This window comes from Henckelia pumila, chromosome 1 (genome assembly GCF_033568475.1).
Source record: "Henckelia pumila isolate YLH828 chromosome 1, ASM3356847v2, whole genome shotgun sequence".
NCBI lineage: Eukaryota > Viridiplantae > Streptophyta > Magnoliopsida > Lamiales > Gesneriaceae > Henckelia > Henckelia pumila.
The window spans coordinates 109,872,116-109,892,962 of record NC_133120.1 but is presented as its reverse complement, the minus strand read 5'-3'; the positions used below and the strand labels follow the sequence as shown (position 1 = coordinate 109,892,962).

At 32.0% G+C, this 20,847-nt stretch overlaps 2 protein-coding genes across 2 annotated transcripts; both read left to right on the top strand.

Annotated features, from left to right (window-relative positions):
• Positions 1–1,514: 1,514 nt before the first annotated feature.
• On the top strand, positions 1,515–4,342 carry LOC140860913 (aspartyl protease family protein At5g10770-like). Its single transcript, XM_073263913.1, has 2 exons — positions 1,515–1,708; positions 2,983–4,342. The coding sequence occupies exons 1-2, from the start codon at positions 1,546–1,548 to the stop codon at positions 4,257–4,259; spliced, it is 1,440 nt and encodes a 479-aa protein (XP_073120014.1). The 5' UTR covers positions 1,515–1,545; the 3' UTR covers positions 4,260–4,342.
• Positions 4,343–16,331: 11,989 nt separating this feature from the next.
• Positions 16,332–19,283, top strand: LOC140875782 (aspartyl protease family protein At5g10770-like). The gene is made up of 2 exons (XM_073279567.1): positions 16,332–16,509; positions 17,946–19,283. The coding sequence occupies exons 1-2, from the start codon at positions 16,347–16,349 to the stop codon at positions 19,202–19,204; spliced, it is 1,422 nt and encodes a 473-aa protein (XP_073135668.1). The 5' UTR covers positions 16,332–16,346; the 3' UTR covers positions 19,205–19,283.
• The last annotated feature ends 1,564 nt before the right edge of the window (positions 19,284–20,847 follow it).

The window sequence follows — 20,847 nt, the reverse complement described above, 5'->3', positions numbered from 1 at the left end:
AGCGTGGGTCGTAGCACTTCAATTGATGTGCGATTTAAAAAATTTATATTGCAATGTTACCATTCGTCATAATTTTTTTGTAAAATGACAAACGCTTAGTCCTAAATTGGTATATATATAACAGAGTCCAGGTCACGAGTTCAATTCTCATTGATTACAAGGTGTCCAATTGTTGTAAGGGGATTTTTGGGTGCAATAATTTATCTGCAACGTGAAACTTAATCTACCAACTATAGTTTTTGCTACAGTGAAAACTGTCCGAACTATAATATCTATATTTCATCCATTCCATATAAGGCTTATATATGTTTTCACATAAAGCATGTCAATTATTGAAAAATTAAATTTAAAAAATTCCCCTCATTCAAAGAGTTCTTTAAATCTTTAATATGATAATCAAAACTAGTTGATATATTTAATAATAAAAATAGATTGAAAAAATAGAGAAAATAATATTAAGTATGAAAATTATACTATATATCTGAGTCACATAAAAAAAACGAAATGCAATATTATATTTAGAACTGACAAGTACAAATTTTCAATTGTTTTTTTTAAATCAAAGATATAATGATGGCTTGCATGTATTATAATTTATATATGAGGAAAATATCATTAACTAACACATCTTTGCATTGCGATACAAATTAAAATTGATCGATAGAGTTTCACCAACCATTCCCATCATTAAACGCGTAACAAAACGCGTATTTGATGTGATGTTTTTATTGGGGGGAAAAAGAAATATAAATTAACATGTATATAATGGGCAAATTAATATAAATATAAATGTCACCACCACTACCAAAAAATTGCATGCTATTTAATTTTATGAACATAGTTGCACACTAATGGGGCAGTACAGACAATTAATCTTACGTATATTAGGGGGCAATAGACGTCGCGTAAGCAATTCATAAATTAATCGAAGCATTTAAGAAAAAAAAAATATTCTATACTTACTTTTCTTTTATGTTTAATTTGTCCTAGTCCTATTGCATTAGGTTATTTGATTTTAGCAAGTTTATATCGTTCAATTTCAATCCAACAAAAATTCTCTTTCTCATATAAGAAAATCGTGTTTAGATGAATGAAAATGATTCGAATTCGAATTATAAGCAATAACACCACTTTGTGATATGCATGAGATATTAATTTTTCTCAATTGTGCAAGCTAAACAAATTTGTTTTATTTGGACCAAATTACATTTTGGTATGGGGTTTTTTAGGACATGATAAAATTTTTGACTAAAAATTGTGCAATATCATAAACATCCCACGATTTTGACACAGAGAACATTAATGAATAAATAGCCCAAAAAAACCAAACTGCCCTACCTATCGTCCATATTCAAAAGCCAAGCAATTAAATTAAATTAAATTAAAGATGACGAGAAATACACAGAAACAATAGTAATTAAGCACAAACTTGCACGAGAGGGTGACGTGGGTTTTTGTTGAAATATATTCTATTTAAACAAGAAAGATAGTTACCTAATACATCCCATCACAAGTCCACAAGCGTGCTTTGCTACCACTCTCACTATGAAATTATTTTCTTCACTTTTCCTCATTTTTCTTTGGTGTTTTTCAAGCCAAATTCATGCTTTGCAGGGGCCAAAATCTGCCTCTAAAACCCATTTTCACACTGTTCAATTAAGCTCCCTTTTACCAGCTTCTGCCTGCACTGATCCCCCGACAACCAAAGGTCACAATTATTTTCTTTACCTAATTTTTTATATCTTCTTAGTATGTTAATTTATTTATTTTTTATGTGTTTCGTGTGCTTATGGTTTCGAAATTCCAGTCCCTGCATCAGTGATAATGATATATATCGAAGTTTTAGCTAGCCATGCTTAAGTTCAAATAAGAGTGGACAATTTACGAAAATATTTGACTCCAAATATATATATTTATATATATCGAAAGATTACATTTGTAGATGATCGTCATCGATCACAAGGTGATCAATCAACATTCGAGAGCAACGACGAGTTTCATATAAGTTTGGTTGATCCGTTTCGCTTTTGATCATCATGATTTTTTTCATAGGATCGTTTTTTTAACGAAACATAATCAGAAACATGCCTTTCTTAAGGTTCATTTATCAAGCAATTATAAATTTCCTCTTGACTAGGAGGGATCAGTAAATTGGGCGAGTGATTATATCAAAGAGTGTGTGTATTAGATTTTTTTTGGGTAGTTCAAACCGATTTTCCAGTTTGTGGGTACCCAAACAATAGCATATAAAGATATAATCAAATTTTATTGCATCACCATGAGGTGTAAAAACTAAAACTATTTATTAGTAAGAAAAAAAAAGTTGATTACGGAGGAGGATTAATTTGCTTATTTTTTAATTTTTAGAGGAAATGGTGAAGAAATTTGCTCTTTTATTGGGAGCAATGTTATATTGACACCCAAGCAAATAGATGGGACAGGTGCATGCTTATATAAAACTTTATACATGTAGCTTATTGTTTTACAAGTGGACAAATATGGTGAGCAAAAATCCAAAAACCTTGGTTTATACTCACTCCGTCCTATATATAATATCTTTTTTTGGATTTTCACATAAATTAAGAAAAATTTATTAGGAAATCAAATTTTATATAAACTTTCTATTTTATCTCTATTTAATGTATTAAAAAATGATTACACAATTTTTAAGGTGTAGTTAATAGGGGTATGTTAGGAAATGAGTGTAAAAAAATATTACTAATTATGGTATATGACTATATATTTGGGACAAATAAAAAAGGAAACATGAACATTATAATTGGGACGAAGGGATTATATTTTATCGGGAAAAGATTTACTTTAATGTTCTAAATATTAATATATAATTTTTAAATATATTTTATCCTCTATTTACTAGTTTTATTTATCCATTCAGAAATTGACATTGAACGTGAAATCTAGGCAAGAATTGAACAACATTTGCTATATGTTGATCTAGATTTCATGTCTGTAATGAAACAGGTCTCAACAAGAGGGAATCAACGCTCAAAGTTTTTCACCGGCACGGTCCATGTTTCCGACAAGGTAAAGAAAATAGCGCCGCCACAGTGCCATCCCTAAGCGAAGTCTTTTCCGACGATCAATCCAGGGTGGACTCGATCCATGTCCGACTAGCTCCAAAATCGAACACAAACAGAATCGATGAAAACAAAGTCGACCTACCCGCGAAATCCGGCCGAACCCTCGGTTCCGGGAACTACTTGGTGAGCATTGGCCTTGGGACCCCGGCAAGGACCCTATCCCTCGTCTTCGACACCGGTAGCGACCTGACGTGGACTCAGTGCCAGCCCTGCATCCGGTCTTGCTACCAACAACAAGATCCAATCTTCGACCCTTCGAAATCGAGCACGTACTCGAATATATCATGCACTTCCGCTAAATGCTCTCAACTCTCATCGGCCACAGGAAACACCCCCGGCTGTCGTTCTGGCTCTACGTGCATATACTTGATACAATACGGCGATTCGTCCTTCTCAGTCGGATACTTTAGCAGCGATAAACTGACTCTGTCACCAACTGATGTGATACCGAATTTCCTGTTTGGCTGCGGCCAAGACAACGAAGGATTGTTTGGCGGCACTTCAGGAATCATAGGCTTAGGCAGAGACCCTTTATCACTAGTCTCCCAAACAGCTCCAAAATATGGCAAATACTTCTCTTATTGCCTTCCATCAATTTCAAGCTTAACAGGACACTTGTCACTAGGCAAAAGTGCTTCCAGCTTAAAGAACGTAAGATTCACCCCGTTCGCTAGCTCACAGCGGGGCGCATCCTTCTACTTCATCGACATAATCGCTATATCCGTCGGCGGTCGCCAGCTACCCATCGGCCAGTCCGTTTTCAAGATTGCTGGAACCATTATAGACTCCGGCACTGTCATAACACGACTCCCGCCCGCAGCGTACAGCGTGCTGAGCTCGACCTTCAAGCAGGCAATGAGCAGGTACTACCCGAGCGCACCGGCATTTTCGATCCTCGACACTTGCTTCGACGTGAGCAATTCCACAGCCGTGACTGTTCCAAAGGTGGCTTTCACCTTCGGCGGCAATGTGGTGGTTGATTTGGCTCCACAGGGGATCCTCATCGTGGCGAAGCCATCTGTGGTGTGCCTTGCTTTCGCGGCGAACAACGCCGCCACTGATGTTGGGATATTTGGAAACACTCAGCAGAAGACACTGGAAGTGGTGTATGATGTTGCTGGTGGGAACTTGGGATTTGGCCCTGCTGGCTGTAGCTAAGTAAAAAAATTAGTATAAGAAACAGGGGAAGTTAAAAGGTGTATGCATACATTTACTTACCTTCACATGAAAATTGATTATTACTCTTAAATAATAAAAGTAAAGGGACATGGTTAAGTCAACACTCTTATTTTATATTGGTCAAACTCGGTTCGCTAAATATATATAAATACACAACATATATATATACATCTCCGGCCTCTTATTTAATTTAACTTCCAATTTTAAATTTTAATTCAAATATCCCACAATTTTTTTGTAATAAAAAACCATACATTACTCCACCAAATTCGAAAATACAATTTCTTGTAACCAAAAAAGAAACCCGACTAAACGTTCCAAGAAAAATAGCAAATATCCAACTTTTTTCAACAGCTAGAAATCCCATTTGCTCCTTGTTACAACATGATTTACAATGATTAATAAAAGTTCATTTCTCAAAAAAAATAAGGTAGAAATCCATATGATTACAATCATCACTAGGCCCAATGGATACATGAATATACTATTTATTATAATATTTGTTCTTTGAGAAACATGAATATTTAAAATCAATAAATCTTATTTAATATTGTTCAAGACATATTGAAAAAGCTTTAGATTTTAAATCAATATTCTACATAAATACATATATAGATATATCTTCATTGATATTATTTATGATTGCTGATAAACCTAATGAATAATTTCCAAAAATATTGATAGATTGTTTTTTTTTTTTTCAATAATCTTTATGAATATCGATAGATCTTATATCGATATAAATCTTATGAATTATATTTTTTTGGAACATAATTGAATATATAAATATAATATTTATTATAATATGCGTTCATCGAGAAACATGAATATTTAAAATCAATAAATATTATTTAACATTGTTCAAGAGATATTGAAAAATCTTTATATTTTAAATCAATATTCTAGATGAATATATATAGATATATCTTTATTGATTTATTCATGATTCTTGATAAACCTAATCAATAATTTTCAAAAATATTGATAGATTTTTTATATTTTGTCAATATTCTTCTTGAATATTGATAGATATTATATCGATATAAATCTCATTAATTATACCTTTTCTGGAACATAATTGAATATATAAATATAATATGCGTTTTTTGAGAAATATGAATATTTAAAATCAATGGATCTTATTTAATATTGATCAAAACATATTGAAAATCTTTAGATTTTAAATCAATATTCTACATGAATATATATAGATATATATTTATTGATATTATTCATAATTGGTGATAAATCTAATCAATAATTTTCAAAAATATTGATAGATTGTTTATATTTTTTCAATATTCTTCATTAATATTGATAGATCTTATTTCAATATAAATATTATGAATTATACTTTTTTTGGAACATAATTGAATATATAAATATAATATTTATTAAAATATCTATTCTTCGAGAAACATGAATATTTAAAATTAATAAATCTTATTAATATTGTTCAAGACATATTTAAAAATATTTAGGGGGTGTATTGGTTGTATACTTTTAATGACTTTTATGGAGTTTAAAAGTCTAGAGGTATTCAATGTAAACTTTTACATACTCCACAAAAGTTTAGTGGTATTCAAGATGAACATTTGTAGAATTTTAAAAAGTCATGTGGTATTCAAACTTGACTTTTAGAAACTCTACAAAAGTTTAAAGGTATTCAAAATGTCTATGAACTTTTAAAAACTCCATGGAATTTTATTAAGTACAATAATTAAAGGCAAATGTACAACAATAAAATTTCCATAATTGTATTTAGTTGAACATAAATATTTGGATGGACATTTTCACATTTATTTCATTTATATTAAAATAGTCTATACACTAGCCACATAAATATTAGTTATATTAGATCTGATACAAAGACCCCGGATGCAGGAGGACGGTGGCTGCACTCCATTTCCGACTAGGGAGTCGGGATGAAGAAGTAGGGGACGGGATTAATAAAAACGACGGCTCCATACGGAATGACCTTGGGGTTGAGACGTATCTTCTTGTTGGCAATAATAATAGGAAAGGGCGTATAATGGCCATCTTAATATAACCGGATTATTCTTATAATATCGCTTCATTATAATGTATAAGATCGGAAGTAGCAGGGGCCCCATTGCCCGCTTTAAAAAAGGATCACCCATCAATTAAATCATCATTAAAAATAATATATATACAAACATATTTTTTCTATTTTTAAGAACCAATACACCCTTTTAAAATAAAATAAAATAAAAATTTTATTTTTCATATTTCTTTGAATTTTAATTACAAAATCTCACGAGAATTAAAATCATATTAATTAATTTTTTAAATAAAAACTTATTATACTACACGACAAAAACTTATAATATTTTATTGATCATAAATTGAAAATAACAATAATTATTTATTATAATTAATTCATTATTAATTATAAAAAATTTGATGTTTTAATTATTTTTTATATTTTAAATTTGTAGCTTAATTTTTATTATAACTCAAAATTTACATTTTATTCACTTTTAGATTTTAAATCAATATTCTACATTAATATATATAGATATATGTTTATTGATATTATTCATGATTGTTGATAAACCTAATCAATAATTTTCAAAAATATTGATAGATTGTTTATATTTTGTCAATATTTTTCATGAGTATTGATAGATCTTATATCGATATAAAACTTATGAATTATACATTTTATGGAATATAATTGAATATATAAATATAATATTTATTATAATATGCGTTGTTCGAGAAACATGAATATTTAAAATCAATAAATCTTATTTAATATTGTTCAAGACATATTTAAAAATCTTTAGATTTTAAATCAACATTCTACATGAATATTTATCGATATATCTTTATTGATATTATTAATGATTGTTGATAAACCTAATCAATAATTTTCAAAATTATTGATAGATTGTTTATATTTTGTCAATATTCTTCATGAATATTGAGATCTTATATCGATATAAATTTTATTAATTATACATTTTCTGAAACATAATTGAATATATTAATATAAAATTTATTATAATATACATTGTTTCGAGAAACATGGATATTTTAAATCAATAAATCTTATTTAATATTGTTCAAAACGTATTGAAAAAATCTCTACATTTTATATCAATATTCTACATGAATATATATAGATATATCTTTATTGATATTATTAATGATTTTTGAAAAAACTAATCAATAATTTTCAAAAATAAATTGTTTATATTTTTCATGAATATTGATAGATCTTATATCGATATAAATCTTATGATAAATTATACCTTTTCTGAAGAATAATTGAATATATAAATATAATATTTATTATAATATCCGTTATTTTTAAATTGTTTTTAATATGATAATAAAAATTAGTTGATATATTTGATAATAAAAATATATTTAAAAAATAGAGAAAATAATATTAAGTATATATGAAAAGCAGACTATATATCTTAGACATATAAAAAAACAAAATGTAATATTTATATTTAGAACAGACAAGTAAAATGTTGTGTGTGTGTGTGTTTTTGTTTTCCAAAGATATAATGATGACTTGCATGTATTATAATTTTTATATATATATATATATATATATATATGAGTGAATTGTCCTAAAATCCCTAATACCCTTCCTAACTTTATTATGACTCCCTAGGCAAAAGATTATTTACTATAACTCCCTAGGACCACCAAACTTGAATATTTTAATATTTAATTCTTGTGCTGGATTTATGCTAATCTATGCTTAAAATCTATAGGTTCTATGCTTTAACTTGTAAAGGTTTTATGCTTGAATTTGGAGATTTTGTGCTCATTTGCAGTATAAAGAATTATGTGCAAAAATGGTATCAAAGTCTTAGGTTAATTATTCAGACATAATATTATTCGTTAATTCATGCTTTTTTTTGTTGAGGAGAAGATTTTACAAAAAGATGACTTCAAACGAAGGTTTGAATCAAGAGGATTTTATTCATATGAAATCCTATAAACAAGTTAATCTATTCACAATAGATTACTTACAACAGGTTGCTACTAATGCTCTCAATTTTGAAGAGATAAAGAAAAATGATTTCTAACTCTCAATTTTTAGAGATTACCCCAGATTCCTCTAAACTCTCCGGAGATCTTAGAGAAATTCAAAAGACGATACAATATTACAGCAATCAGCTGTATGAAATACCTCGCCAAATTGAAGAAATTCTTGAAACTCTAAAAGATCTTCAAAATAAAATCCTAAACCTAGAACATACTTCTGGTTCTAAAAAAGAAAATACAGGAGGAAGGTTATCACTCTCGTTTGGTACCGAACCTATGTTACATCAGAAAGGTAAAACCAAAATGGTTCAAAAACCTTTAACTAATGATGAAATGATGATTAATCTTATAAAAGCAGTATCAGATAAAAACACTATCTGATGACTACTTTAGAAAGATTAAATCTCGAGGATCTACAAGATCTTGCGGATTCTTTTGCGAATCTCAAAGTTGTAGATCTAAAAATGAATTCCCTTGAGGGTGAAAAACCCATGGGAAATCCCCCAAGATATGTGGTAAAACCAGAAGAACCACATAGTGAGTTCCATGTTGGAGAAAATTCACATCCAAGAGGAACCAGATCAAGAAGGAGTAAAATACCATTACATCAAACTCCTTATGGTAAAACTGTTTTAGACCCGATACATTCTTATGGGGTTATGTTAAACCTTGATGTTTTGGACTTCAAAAACAGAGAAGATCTTATAGATGATTGGACGTCAGCTATGAGAATTGCAGCAGGGACATTAGATCTCAATAAAGAAGGATTCATTAAACTTCTAGAAATGAGTCTAATGGGATCTGTCAAGATCGCATGGGAGATGACTATGCCAGATACGAAGGAATCAATCTTAGCAGGAGAATCCCTCAGCGAGATTGGAGAAAGAATGGCCACCCTATTTAAAGCACAATTCATAGGGGTAGACTATTTCAATAATCAAGATACAGAGAAAAAGAGAAGATATACTCAAGCTCTGTATAGCCTCGAGTTACATGATATCTGTTTAGTTGATGAATACATTATGTTATTCACTAAATACAGATGGAATTCGGGAGTCGAGGAAAATGTAGCTATTCAGCTATTTTTCGCAAAAATGCCAAGTCCCTGAAGAGAAATGCTGATTAAAGAATACGTTCCAGATAATCTTGATACATTGGCAAGACGCGCGTCCTTTTTGAAAGGAAAATTGGCAGAATGGTGCCATATGGCAGCATTACAAAAGAAATACAAGAAAATAAGGGGTATAGATAAGCGTACACCTTTGTGTTGTAGAGAAAATGATCTTTCAACGATCATTGGAAACAGATCACAGGGATTTAAAAGGAAAAAATTCAGAAATAATCCCTATAATAAAAGAATGAAGAGTTCTTGGAAACCAAGAACATTTTGGTCCAAACAAAAGACCAGATCCTATAAATCAGGTAGAAGAAATGAACCTACAAGAACGTCACCAGCAACAGGCTCATCACAAAGCCGTGTAAGAACACCATCAAGAAGAACTTTCAGAAAAACTCATACAAGGGCAAGTGAAAGTTTCAAGGATTGCATCTGCTGGACATGTGGAGCAAGAGGACATATATCTACAAATTGTCCAAAAAACGAGAAAAAAGAGTCAAACTCTTTGAAGCAGCACAGATATGGATGATGCGGTTTTCTTTCAAGATCTAGTCCAAGTATATCAATTTTAGGATATCCCCTCAAATGAAAGAATATACGAAGAAGAGATATTATTTGCTCAAGAAGTTTCTGAGGATGAATCAGAATCAGAATCAGAGTAAAGAGTAGGTGTTTCGACATGAAACACATGAAAGTTTGGCTGCGTTCTTTAGTCAAACCACGATATCTCATAATATGGTCCAAAGGATTATGAGAGAAAATCCAACACTACAGAAGTACCAAGGATTTTCGGCAGGACAAGTTAAAAGAGTCTTAGGAAATCTAGGGCTAAGACAAAGAAGACATAATTTGATTTATAAGGTATCTAGAAGGGAAATGGCGATTTCTATGGAATTAACCAGTAATCAAATTGAGATGCAGTTAATTCCCTTTGAAGAAATTCGAGAGGAATTACAGAAATTAAAAGCAGAAGTAGCAAAGACAATGTCTTGGATTCATATTGGAGCAATCCAGATTATGATCAAAGCTACTTTTAAAGAAGGAATAGATTCACCCATAGATATCGTAGTATGCGATGAAAGGATGGGAAATATACAAGATGCGGTTCTAGGAACTATCTCGGGAAATTTGTGCGCAGAAAAAATTGTGGGAGTTATTTATGCAAGAATAGTCTACAATTTAGCTGATAGAGATTTTAGTCGAGCCTTGACGTTGCATCAAAACTTCAAGAAAAAAAGACTAATGAAGAAAGGTAATAGGCCATATTCTATTACATATCAAATTTCATATGCTCTTTCTAATACTCACCATTCTGAATTATTTATTAGAAACGAGTTCATTAAAATTCAAGAGATATTTGGGAAAGTTGCTCATGCAATATACCCGGAAAGAATTGAGTTTCCTTTAATACAGGAAACAGACATTCAAATTCAAGACAGACCTATTCTATACAGAGATCTTAAAATAGAACCTCGAAGTTTATCGTTTCAAGGAGACCAAATGACAAGTAGAAGATGGGACAAATCTCCTATTCAAGAAATTCCATCAGAAGAAAAGGAGTTTTCTATAATAGGAAAACTTAGATCTCCAGAAGGATGGAAAGAAGTGAAAATAGTATTCGAAATTACAAGCCATCAAAATCAGTTCCCTTGTAACTCGATTTACTATTTGGAACAACAAGAAAAAGGAACTTACCAAGGAGTGATAAATATTGGAGAATTGAAAGTTCAAATCTGTGGAATTCCAGGAAAAGAAATGGATCAGATCATTCTTGGCCTAGAATTTCTGGAGGACCATAAACCATGGAAACGCCTTGAAAAAGGAATAGAGTTCATGGCAAAAGAGAAGACTTGGAGGATTCAATAAAAATTCTACGATATGAAAAACCAAGAGAATTGGATAAGGGACAATCCCTTAATCAGATTCGAAAATTCTGTTTACAAAAAAAGGAATAAGAAACTGTTGAAATTAGTAAGTCATGAACATGATTTACTAGAACGCATTGAAGAGGTAGAAAGGATTAACCATACTCTACCTTCTGAAGCTTTAAGAAGACTAAAGGTGAATAGTCTTAATCGGATAACTGAGTTACAACACAGTCTGTTAAAAATGGCAGGGCCATTTAGTAATCCCTTTAAAAAATAACAAAAAGTCTTTTCTCCATATACATTCCGATAGGAATGTTGTATGAACAATATAAGGTTGAATACTTTGCAGCTTATATTGATTCGAGAGCAGGAATTTGTACAGCAAAAAGAGGAGTCTTCCCTGAAGAATGTGAAGAAGAATTGCCAAAAATTGCTGGACGAGATTTCTCTCGAAGAATTTTAATTCTTTGCAAAGGAATAAAACAAGCAAAGATCCTTATGGAAGGAGCAGATCAGACACCTTGGTACAAGGTAAAGACACCACCAATCTATTTTCATGATACAGGAGCTGATATCCTGTTAGGAAATAACTTCTTACAAATGTTTAAGAAGTACACACAAGACAATTAGTCAAGAAGACTTATGTTCACTACAATTTATGATCATAAAATTATCGTTCAAAGACTCAAGGTTGCTTTTTATCGACAATTGCCGATAATATTTCGCAGCCAGCATGGTGATAAAGGACAACTTTTTCACCCAAAAATGAAAGATCCAAGAAGGTTTGGAGAAACCATGTTGAAAATAACAACAGAACAAGAACTCCAAACAGATGATATGGAGCTTCTCAAGGTAACTCTAAATCACATAGATATAGAGTTAGAGAATAAGGTATCCCTTAAAGATGTCAAAAAGAGGCTCAAAGAAAGTTACAACGAGCATCCTTTGGCATGGTGGGATAGAAATCAACTCAAAGTCAGCCTTACTCTAAAGGAAGGCAAAGAGTATGAATTCGTCAGATATAAGCCTATCCCGATGAACATAACAGATCAAAGGGATATGAGAATAATTATCAAGGAATATTTGGACCTTGGTCTAATCAAAGAAGGAGTTTCACCATATAGCAGCCCAGGATTTCTGGTTAAAATCATGGTGAAATTAAAAGAGGGAAACCCAGGTTAGTTATCAACTACCAAGGTATTAATAAAATCTTGGAGTTTGATGGGTATTTCATACCGAGTAGAGAACACCTAATTAGCTGTGTACGAAATGCTAAAGTATTCTCAAAATTTGATTGTAAGTTTGGATTTTACCAGATTCGAATGGAAGAAGGAAGTAAGAAATTCACAGCCTTCTCTACTCCACAAGGACATTATATTTGGGAAGTTATTCCTATGGGATTGGCTAATGCGCCACAGATATTTCAAAAAAAGATGGATAATCTTTTTAAAGATTACTTCAACTTTATGTTTGTTTATATTGATGATATTCTTATAGCATCAAAAAATATAGACGAACACGTTAAACACTTAGAGATTTTCTCTAAAATTTGTAAACAAGAAAGACTGGTGTTATCTGAAAAGAAAGCAGTCATAGCAACAAGGAAAATTGAATTCCTCGGTATTGAGATTGATGAACTGAAATAATTCTACAACCCCATATTGTGGAAAAGGTAAAGAATTTTTCAAATAAACTCAAAGATGTAAAACAACTCCAGAGTTTTCTTGGAGTAGTTAATTTTGCAGGGATGTTCATTAACAATCTAGCAATGTACAGAAAGGTGTTCAGTCCTTTGTTAAAAAAGGATGCTAGGTTTATATGGACCGATGACCATATTAAAGGGGTAAACCAATTAAAAGAGATATGTAAGAATCTCCCAAAAATGGCTATACCCGTAGAAGATGATCTGGTATTATTTACGGATGCCAGCAACGATTGGTGGGCAGCAGTCCTTACCAAGATCACTCCAGATGGGGAAAAACCATGCAGATACTGTAGCGGTCTTTTTTCAGAATCTGAGGCCATTAGATGGCATATCAACGAGAAGGAATTTTATGCGGTTAAAAGGGCTTTTGAAAAATGTTCATTATTTTTACTTGCTAAAAAATTCAATCTGAAGGTTGATAACACCCAGGTAAAAGCTTTCTTAAAAAATAAGATTGAATCTAAACCTGAGAAAGCTAGGTTATTAAGATGGCAATCATTATGTCAAAATTATATTTTTGATATTGTTATTATTAAATCTCATGAAAATATTCTTGCAGATTTCTTAACAAGAGATGGAAGGCAGTGACGTGGATTCCATCATGAAAATGCAGAGGCATCTCAGGAAACACCTTGGGTTGCTTCAAAACGAGTTCAACCAGTTAGCCATTAATGCTGAAATGGCCGACAGGTTACAACAAGCTAATCGGATCAAAGTATCTAATAGAATTACAGGATGTATGCAAGCTCAAACACAACTATGGGCTGCTATTCAAGGGCCAATTATGAAGCCTATAGAGAAACCATTGGTTTCTCATAAACAAGATATGCTAAAACCATTGGTTTTACAAGAACAAGAAATACAACTACCGGTTGTGAAACAAGATGTTGAGGAATCTAAAACTCAAGAAACAAGCGCTAATCCATCATCAGCCTTTGATGATCTGGATGAAGCAACAATTGATGAGGATAACTCATCAAGTCAACCCTCCGCCTATGGGGTAAAAGAGGAAGAGATCAATCTTAGGCCCAACACTGACAAGGGCAAATCTAAGATTGATACTAATCCATCTATTACTTCTCCATTCCAGGTTTATCAACAGAGGTGGGAGAAATTGAATACAAGGAATGAAATCAACCCGAACACTTGCAGGGTTGATGTTGCAGGAATATATCCAAGAGTTTGGCTAAAAAACAATGTCAATCCTAAAGATGTAAAACTTTGGTATGAATTTGGGGCTTTGACCTCAGTTTATACAACGTCACCAAGCTTCCCGGAGATATCACAGTTACCAAAATGGATCCAGGAAGCAGTCCAAGAAACATGGGCAAATAATGATCATTTGTCCAGAGGAGATGTGCTTGAGTTATATTTTTTCAGTGCAGCTCCAGAACCAACAGTGAATGGATCACACGAACCCTTTCATTTCATCAAGCTGAGGAGACCTGATATAAACAGTCATAAATTTATCAAGGATCCTAAAACTGAAGAAATACCCTTGGTGTCCACTTTCGGGAAAAATGAGATCTCAACCCAGAATGCCCAAATCAGAAGGAGCCAGAATTTGGAAAAACCTTTAGACCCCGAACAGATCGAAAGGATTTTTCCGAGACAAGCAAAGGTGGACAAGGACCACCAAAGATGCATTTTCACAGGGGTCTACTTCAAAAGCAAAAGATGCTCCGACAACAATAAAGCAGACATGTGAGGAGAATAAAGCCAAAATAAAGTGGCAGACATGTGATTCCTCCACTAGTAAAAGATGCCATCAATAATGACATAAAAAATTCAAGACAACTGCCTCCTCCACTATTAAAAGATGCCATCAATAATGGCATAAAGAAATACAAGACAACTGTGAGATTCCTTGAAGTTTCTCGGTGAAACGAGTGGAACTACAGCTATAAATACAGGCATTTGAGGAAGCTAAAGACATCGATCATTTTCTTCAGTTTTCTTACAAATAAATTATTGTAATATTTCTCTCTCTATTGTATTAAGTTTTCTTTTATGTATTTAAAGAACAAGGCTACTATGAGTAGCTAAACAAGTTGTCTTCCCCTCTTTAAAGGAGTTGATTTATGTAATAATATCATGTCTGAATAAATTTTCTAAAGTCTCCCGTTCTTTCATGCTCATATTTTATAATTAAATTTATATAGCATACGCCTTAAGGTAGAAAACGAATTAAGGCTGTGCTGGGTGTCGTTGAAGGAGCTTGTGCAAAAACCATCTGTTGCGACTGCGTGGTTGGAGTGTGAGGAGCACTTCGTAAAACTCGGCAGGTATGACCCGACGACATTTTGGTCAAAGAGATATTTGAATTTAATTCATCTTACGGAAGCATGTTGGACCCTAATTCGGAGTATATCGGCTGGAAACCTTGCGTAACTGATAGTCTTGCATGGCCGGAACTGGTTCGATAGGTTAAAAAATGTCATGTACAAAGAATTAGTTACTAAATAATATTTAATTCAAAAATGGGGACCACTAGGAAGTTGAAATAAAGAAAATTGTGGTCAGGGAGTTAAAGATAAAGTTTGAATGGTTGGTAGGGATTTTTAAATCATTTACCCTATATATATATATGTTTATTAATGATATTTTCCTCTCTATATATATATATATGCAAAGATGTGTTTATTAATGATATTTTCCTCTCTCTCTATATATGTCTATATATATATATATATACATCTTTGCATTGCTATACAAATTAAATTGATTGATAGTTAATGTTTTGATTTCACCAATCATTCCCATAATTAAACGCGGAACAAAACGCGTATTTGATGTGATGTTTTTATTGGGGGAAAAAAGAAATATGAATTAACATGTATATATATAATGGGCAAATTAATATTAATATAAATGTCACCACCACTACCAAAAAATTGCATGCTATTATGAACACACTAATGGGGCAGTACAACCCACTAATCTTACGTATATAGGGGGCAATAGACGTCGCGTAAGAAATTCATAAATTAATCGAAGAATTTAAGAAAAAAATATATTATATACTTACTTTTCTTTCATGTTTAATTTGTCTTACTACTATTGCATTAGGTTATTTGATTTTTATCAAGTTTTTATATATTTTTCCTTCTCATCAATTTCAATCTAACTAAAATTGCAAAACTACTTTTCCTTTCTCATATAAGAAATTAATCGAGTTTTGATTAATGAAAATGATTCGAATTCGAATTGAATAAGCAATAACAGTACCACTTAATTTGCAACAGCGGGTGACGTGGGTTTTTGTTAAAATAAATTCTATTTAAACAAGAAAGATAGTTTACCTAATACATCCCATCACAAGTCCACAAGCTATCACTCTCACTATGAAATCATTTCCTTCACTTTTCCTCATTTTTCTTTGGTGTTTTTCAAACCAAATTCATGCTTTGCAAGGGCCAAAATCTGCCTCTGAAACCCATTTTCACACTGTTCAATTAAGCTCCCTTTTACCAGCTTCTGCCTGCACTGATCCCCCGACAACCAAAGGTCACAATTATTTTCTTTTACCTAATTTTTTATATCTTCTTAGTATATATGTTAATTTATATATTTTTTTTGTATTCTGTGTGTTTTATGTGCTTATGGTTTCGAAATTCCAGTCCCTGCATCAGTGATAATGATATATATCGAAGTTTTAGCTAGCCATGCTTAATTCCAAATAAGCGTGGACAATTTACGAAAATATTTGACTTCAAATATATATATTTTTTATACATGTATATATATCGAAAGATTACATTTGTAGACTATCGTTCATCCATCACGTGATCAATCAACATTCGAGATCAACGGTGAGTTTCATATAAGTTTAGTCGACCCGTCTCGTTTTGTTCATGATGGTTTTTCATAGGGTCGTTTTTTTTTTTTTTTTAACGAACCAGAATCGAAGATTCATTTATCAAGCAATTATACATTTCCTCTTTTTTTTTTCCTACGTTGATCAATATTCTAGTCTTGATTTTATGCATTCTTATTGATAACAATCAGGTCTAAATATAGGAGGGATCAGAAAATCGGCGAGTGATTGTATGAGAGAGTTGTGTGTATTAGATTTTATTTATTTATTTATTTATTTTTTTGTAGTTCAAACCGAATTTCCAGTTTGTGGGTACCCAAACAATACATATATAATCAAATTTTATTGCATCACCATGAGGTGTAAAAACTATTAATTATTAAAAAAATAACTTGATTACGGAGGAAGATTTGCTTTTTTTTTTTTTTTTTAATTTTTAGAGGAAATGGTGAAGAAATTTGCTCTTTGAAGGGGAGCAATGTTATATACTTGTATGTACCTTTTGGTTGATGGATAAAATAAATAATACATAGTCAAGTAGTATAATGTATAAATAAATAATGATAATTAATATATTATTGGATTTCATTGATACATTATAGTTTATTTAATTTGATTGATTAAATTTATATAAAAATATTAAATGATCATTTTGTCCTTGTAACTTTAAATAAAATATAAATAATATTATTTACAAAGAGTAATATAATAATTTAAATTCAATAATTTGATTGATGTAAAATTAATATTTAATAGATGAATAAATAAGACGACGAAAAAATACAAGATTAAATAAAATAAGTTATATATAGATTAATAATATTGTGTACCAAACGGATATAGCCAAGCAAATAGAATCATTAGATGGATCAGGCGCATTCTAATATAAAACTTTATACATGTAGCTTATTTTAGGAGTGGACAAATATGGTGAGCAAAAATCCAAAAACCTTGGCTTACGTATTTTATTGGGAAAATGTTTACTTTAATGTTCTATAAATGTTTTATCCTCTATTTACTAGTTTTATATATTCATGCACAAATTGACATTGAATGTGAAATCTGGGCAAGAATTGAACAACATTTGCTATATGTTGATTTAGTTTTCATGTCTGTAATGAAACAGGTCTCAACAAGAGGGAATCAACGCTCAAAGTTTTTCACCGGCACGGTCCATGTTTCCGACAAGGTAAAGACGATAGCGCCGCCACAGTGCCATCCCTAAGCGAAATCTTTTCCGACGATCAATCCAGAGTGGACTCGATCCATGCCCGACTGGCTCCAAAATCGAACACAAACAAAGTCGACCTACCCGCGAAATCTGGCCAAACCCTCCGTTCCGCGAACTACGTGGTGAGCATTGGCCTTGGGACCCCGGCAAGGTCCCTGTCCCTCATCTTCGACACCGGTAGCGACCTGACGTGGACTCAGTGCGAGCCCTGCATCCGGTCTTGCTACCAACAACAAGATCCAATCTTCAACCCTTCGACATCGAGAACGTACTCGAATATATCATGCACTTCCCCTAAATGCTCTCAACTCGCATCGGCCACAGGACACAAACCCGACTGTCTCTCTGGCTCTACTTGCATATACTTGATGCAATACGGCGATTCGTCCTTCTCAGCCGGATACTTTAGCAGCGATAAACTGACTCTGTCACCAACTGATGTGATACCGAATTTCCTGTTTGGCTGTGGCCAATACAACGAAGGATTGTTTGGCAGCACTTCAGGGATAATAGGCTTAGGCAGAGGCCCTTTATCACTAATCTCCCAAACACCTCCAAAATATGGCAAATACTTCTCTTATTGCCTTCCATCAGTTTCAAGCTTAACAGGACACTTATCACTAGGCAAAAGTGCGCCTTTAAAGAACGTAAGATTCACCCGGTTCGCTAGCTCACAGCGGGGCGCATCCTACTACTTCATCGATATAATCGCTATATCCGTTGGCGGTCGCCAGCTACCCATCAGCCAATCCGTTTTCAAGATTGCTGGAACCATTATAGACTCCGGGACTGTCATAACACGACTCCCGCCCGGAGCGTACAGCGTGCTGAGCTCGACATTCAAGCAGGCAATGAGCAGGTACTACCCGAGCGCACCGGCCTTTTCGATCCTCGACACTTGCTTCGACGTGAGCAATTCCAGAGCCGTGACTGTTCCAAAGGTGGCTTTCACCTTCGGCGGCAATGTGGTGGTTGATTTGGCTCCACAGGGGATCCTCATCGTGGCGAAGCCATCTGTAGTGTGCCTTGCTTTCGCGGCGAACAACGCCGCCACTGATGTTGGGATATTTGGAAACACTCAGCAGAAGACACTGGAAGTGGTGTATGATGTTGCTGGTGGAAACTTGGGATTTGGCCCTGCTGGCTGTCGCTAAGCAAAAAATTTAGTATGAGAAACAGGGGAAGTTAAAAGGTATATACATTTTCTTACCTTCACATGAAAATTGATTATTACTATTAAATAATAAAAGTAAAGAGCGATGCTTAAGTCAACACCTTTTTTTATATTGGTCAAATTCTAAATATATATAAATACTCTCTTAATTGATTTTGCACACACAACATATATATACATCTGCGGCCTCTTATTTAATTTAACTTCCAGTTTTAACTCAAATATCCCACATTTTTTTTTGGAATAAAAAACCATACATTACTCCACCAAATCCGAAAATACAATTTCTTTAAAATAATAATATAAAAAAAAATTGACTCCGAAGTAAAACCCATTTCACATGAATCAAATGTCCATTGATTTATACGAAGATTAAATCAAAAAATATGCGACAAAAAATGAAAATGAAAATATCCAATTTTTTTCAACAGCTAATAAGGTAGAAATCCATATGAATTATGATTACAATCATCGCTAGGCCCAATGGATACAGTCCAAAATCCAAGTGAGACGATGGGTTTAGGAATGGGAATGAGAATGGGAATGAGCCACCGTATCCGACGGTCTAAACTTGGTTGAACGGGTTTTGTGATGGGGTTAAGATCCAGTGAATAAGTCTAAAAGTTAATTCGAAATGAGTAATGACTAAGGTTCTGTTTGCCTGTTTGGATATTTTAATAAACTTTTTTATTGTTTTGTAAGTAAAAAAAACATAAACAATTTGCTTGGATAAAATTTTTATAAAATGTTTTTGAAAATTATTTTTTAAAAAGTGTTTTCCAAATCAATATTTTTATAATCGAACCGGTCTATCTTGAAAATACGGTCCAATCGATCAGACCGTTTTAACCGAATGATCGGACCGAAATACAGTTTATGTAATATAATAATATAATTAGTAATATATTTTAATATTTAAAACTTGAAAGATGTATATAAATAGAAAAAATATATATTTATCATAGTTTAAAAAATAAATAATGATATAAATATATTCAAAATATTAATTATAGTTATATACATTTTTAAAGTAAATAAAGTAATTAAAAAAACTTTAATAGTACTAAAATAATATTTTCGACAATGTACAAATTACAAATAATCATTTATTATATATAATAAAATATTAAATAAAATTTTAAATTTTAAAGTTTTCGGTCGAACCGGTCGGTTTGTTCCGGTTTTGAAAACATTGCTCCAAATATATATATATATATATATATATATATATAAAATAACTGAGTTTTTGCCATTTTTGGCAAAATCCCGTCAAAATCATATTGCCAAAAACGGAAATAGTATTATGTTAATTAATTACATATAATTAAGTGAAAAATAAATTTTTAAATAATGCATAGATGATATATACACGTATATATAAATATAGATTGATATATAGATAAAATAATGTTGCTAAATTACCATATATTTATAAATCTAAATTCCATGATTTCATGTATTCCATATATGATTATTGATTTCCAAAGAAGTTAAAAATGAATTCCATGATTTCGTATATTCCATATATGATTATTGATTTCCAAAAAAATTAAAAATTATTTTTTTAGATTAAAAAAATCTCGCTTAATACTTTCATATATTTATATACATGCACAATATTTC